Source organism: Lipotes vexillifer, unplaced genomic scaffold (genome assembly GCF_000442215.2).
Source record: "Lipotes vexillifer unplaced genomic scaffold, Lipotes_vexillifer_v1.1 scaffold835, whole genome shotgun sequence".
In the NCBI taxonomy this organism is placed as follows: domain Eukaryota; kingdom Metazoa; phylum Chordata; class Mammalia; order Artiodactyla; family Lipotidae; genus Lipotes; species Lipotes vexillifer.
Window position 1 is genome coordinate 356,049 of NW_006774135.1, and position 3,160 is coordinate 359,208.

General features: G+C 61.7%; 1 protein-coding gene across 2 annotated transcripts in view; it reads right to left on the reverse strand.

The window, feature by feature from the left end:
- Positions 1 to 2,030: 2,030 nt before the first annotated feature.
- Positions 2,031 to 3,160, reverse strand: part of UBE2J2 (ubiquitin conjugating enzyme E2 J2) — a 9,032-nt gene continuing 7,902 nt past the window's right edge. Inside the window, exon 6 of one of the 2 annotated variants that reach the window (XM_007448910.1) lies at positions 2,031 to 2,678. In XM_007448910.1, coding sequence (XP_007448972.1) covers positions 2,394 to 2,678 — 285 coding nt within the window. In that variant the 3' untranslated portion in view covers positions 2,031 to 2,393. The remainder of the gene's footprint in view (positions 2,679 to 3,160) is intronic. The other variant, XM_007448911.1, reaches the window with a different exon arrangement.

The following is a 3,160-nucleotide window of genomic DNA, read 5'->3' on the forward strand; positions in this document are numbered from 1 at the left end:
ACAGCACGGGGACGCCTCCAACCCCCCCCCCCCCCCCACACTGGCAGACTCCAGCAGGAACACCGGGGAAGGAGACCCCGGCCCCAGGCCATGTCCACAGTCGGCAGCTATAGGCAGAGCCGCCCCAGACACGAGCTGGGGGGGACAACGTGAGGAGCATCCGCCCGAGGATGCCTGGCCCCTCCCTCCTGGCTCAGGTGGAGGTGGTCACCTCCCAGGACGGCAGCGGCCGGCCCCGGTGACTCCTGAACTCACTGTGGGGGGTCGTGTCCGGCTGCTGAGCCTAGGTCTTGAGATCATGCTACAGAAGCCTCCGCTGCGCCATCCCCGCTGGGACCCTCCACGTGACCTGCAGCCAACAGCCGGCCAAGGGGCTGCCAGACAATCCCCTCCTCTCCCAGGCTGGGCACCTGTGTCCTGCTGGCCTGGGCCACGTGGACATGGCAACCGCGCCAGGCTCCTGCACCAGCCCGTGGGTCCTGTGGGTCCCAGCTCCCCCAGTGAGGCTGGACCAAAGGGAGCCTGCTCGAGGCATCCATGCCTCCCAGCCACAGCCACCGACTGCCCGCGGGGAGGCTCAGGCCAGCCGCCCGCGACCCGACCATGGACACACCGCCTCGGCAGGGGAGGACGGGACCTCGGAGGCCCGGCACAGCCCTCAGCAGGCCGCCTGCCCGCTGCCCGGGGGGAGCCGCAACAGCCTCTCAGACCGAGACCTCCGAGCTGCGTCTGCCAGGTGACACCCCAAACCTGGGCCTGGGAGAACCTTCTGAGGGAGAGACACAGGCCCGACAGGACAAAGTCATCTTTTATTTGGGGGTCACATCAGACAGCAAGCCGCCACGGGGAGCCTCTGTACAGCACAGATCTGCTCCCGCCGCTGACTGAAGTTTTTAAAAGTTGAGATTTCATACACAGAAAAGAAAAAACACCTGTCAAGTAATTTCTATTTCCCAAACGTTCCTCCTCTGAAGAACCTCAGGAAACGCGGCGCATCTGGAAGGGGCACCAACCTCCACAGACGCACCATCGGGCCGGCAGTGGATGGAGGGAGGTCTGGCAAAGCCGCACCCGTCGGGCCCAGCAGCACAGCACCACCCCGCCACCGGGGTCCACCGTGGGTCGCAGGACACCCAGCTGCCCACGGGCTACCCAGTGCTGGGCGGAGAGGGACTTGTGGTATACGGACCCCAAGAGCACAAAACTTAGGAACAAAGACAAAATGAAAGACTCTTTTTCACAAGAGCGGGTTGAATACACACAAGCAGTAAATCAAAGAGCAATTTTAAATAAATTGATCAAAAAACAAAGAACGTGAAAGATGCACCAACGCCGGGCTGCACGCGGCTTCCCTGCCGGCCTCTGGAGTGAGGTCACAGTGTGTCGTGCGGCGGCACTCGGACACAGCGCCTTCCAAACACCGTGCAGGGATGTCATTAGCAGAGACGAGAACAGGGAGACGTCGGCGATCCAGGAGGCGCAGGCCCCAGGTCTGAGACGGCGCCCATCGGCGCTGCCCCTGAACCCGGGTGTCCTTCCCGGGCGGCCAGCCTCTAAGAACCGGCCACGGATCCGCTGTGAAAGGGAATGTGTGAGCCTGTCTCCAGGGCAAACCAAAGAGCTGGACCACGTGTGCGGGAAGCCCCACGTGTGCAGAGCCTGTCCGGCGGGTGGGACCCAGGGGCCTGCTGGGGGGTCTCCTCCTTCCATTAGTGCAGCCAGTGGGAGCCCGCAGGAAGCCATGGGGGTGAGAGAAAGCCGGCAGCGCGACCGCGCAGGACGCACAGCTCAGCCCCGGTGACAGCCTGTGGTCAGAAAGGAAGCAGATTCTCAACTTCAGCAAAACAGAGCACACGTGCTTTTTCCCAGGAGGAACCTGCTTCATTTTAAGTAAACACCAATGCCAAAGCCCAATCCCCTGACCCACCCATGGCCGTCCCCAGCCAGCGGGCCCCGGGCCACCCTGCTGGGCCCCCGGCACCGCCTGCAGAGTCAGAGCTCCACACTAAGAACGCACGCAGAGTGTTGGATAGGCATCGAGTTTTATATTTTTAAGTGACCAAATCTAATAAAATGAAAAACAGGTTACTAAAATAGGTCCAAAAGACAATACAGGAGATAAGCTATAAAACCAAAGCGTGAGGCCCTCTCGTGGACATGGAGCCTCCCAGCCCCCAACGGACGCCAGGGCACAATGGGGGCTGGGAGTCTCACATCTCCAAATCCAACTACACACTTTGGTTTGTGTTTTCCTTTTGAAGGTTTTTAAAAAGCTAACCCCAGGAGTCAGAGGCAGGCCTGCCCAGTGCTCGGCGGCACGTCCAGCCAGCCCACGTCGAGCTCGGGCCCAGCGTCCCTCGTTTCCGACCACCTCTGCTGGTCGTGGCGGCGGCTCACTCCTGCGCTATGCTTCTCAGCACGTACTTGACCGTGTAGGCGAAGGCTGCAAACCCAACTATAACAAACAAGTTCGCCAGGGCACCACCCAGGAGTCCGTGGTGCCGGTTGGCCTGCTGGAGCCCCGCGAGGTGCGGCCCAGCACCCGGCGCGTGCCCGTTGAGGAGCGGAAGCCCGTTCTGGCCGTGGTGCGTCTCCCCGTCTGGAACCACGTCTGGTAAGGGGAGAGCCTGGGGTCTGCTACTGAGTTCGTCTTGTGCTCTCTGTTTTTGCTTAATTTCCTAAGACAAAAACAGCAAGAAACGAGGGTTGGTTGAAACAAGCCAGCTCCTTCAGGGCTAGGGAGGGGACTGCGGTCTACCACAGAGACCCTGCAGGGTCGGCGGGCAATGGCTGCACGTTTCGTCCTGACAACTGCCCTCGGAGGCAGTGCCGCTGCTAATCCTGTTTAACAGACGTGGAGGCCACATGACTTGCCAAAACTGCCAAGCCTACGCCTCACGAGCTAGGACTGAGCCAGGTCCGAGCTACTCTGAACCACCAGGGCCCCGACTTCCGTGTGGCTCAGCCTCCCGTTCATGGCCAGGTTGTCCGCTCCGGCACCAAGACCAGCAAGCATCCCTGCCCCTCACCCCTGACCCCCCAGGACCTCGACAGGCCCAGCGGCCTTCCCCTGACCTCTCCCCGTCTCCAACCCACCATCCAACCCCCAGGCCCCGGAGGAGAGGGTCAGGTCTTTGCACCTAAACACCCCGCCCCCCCC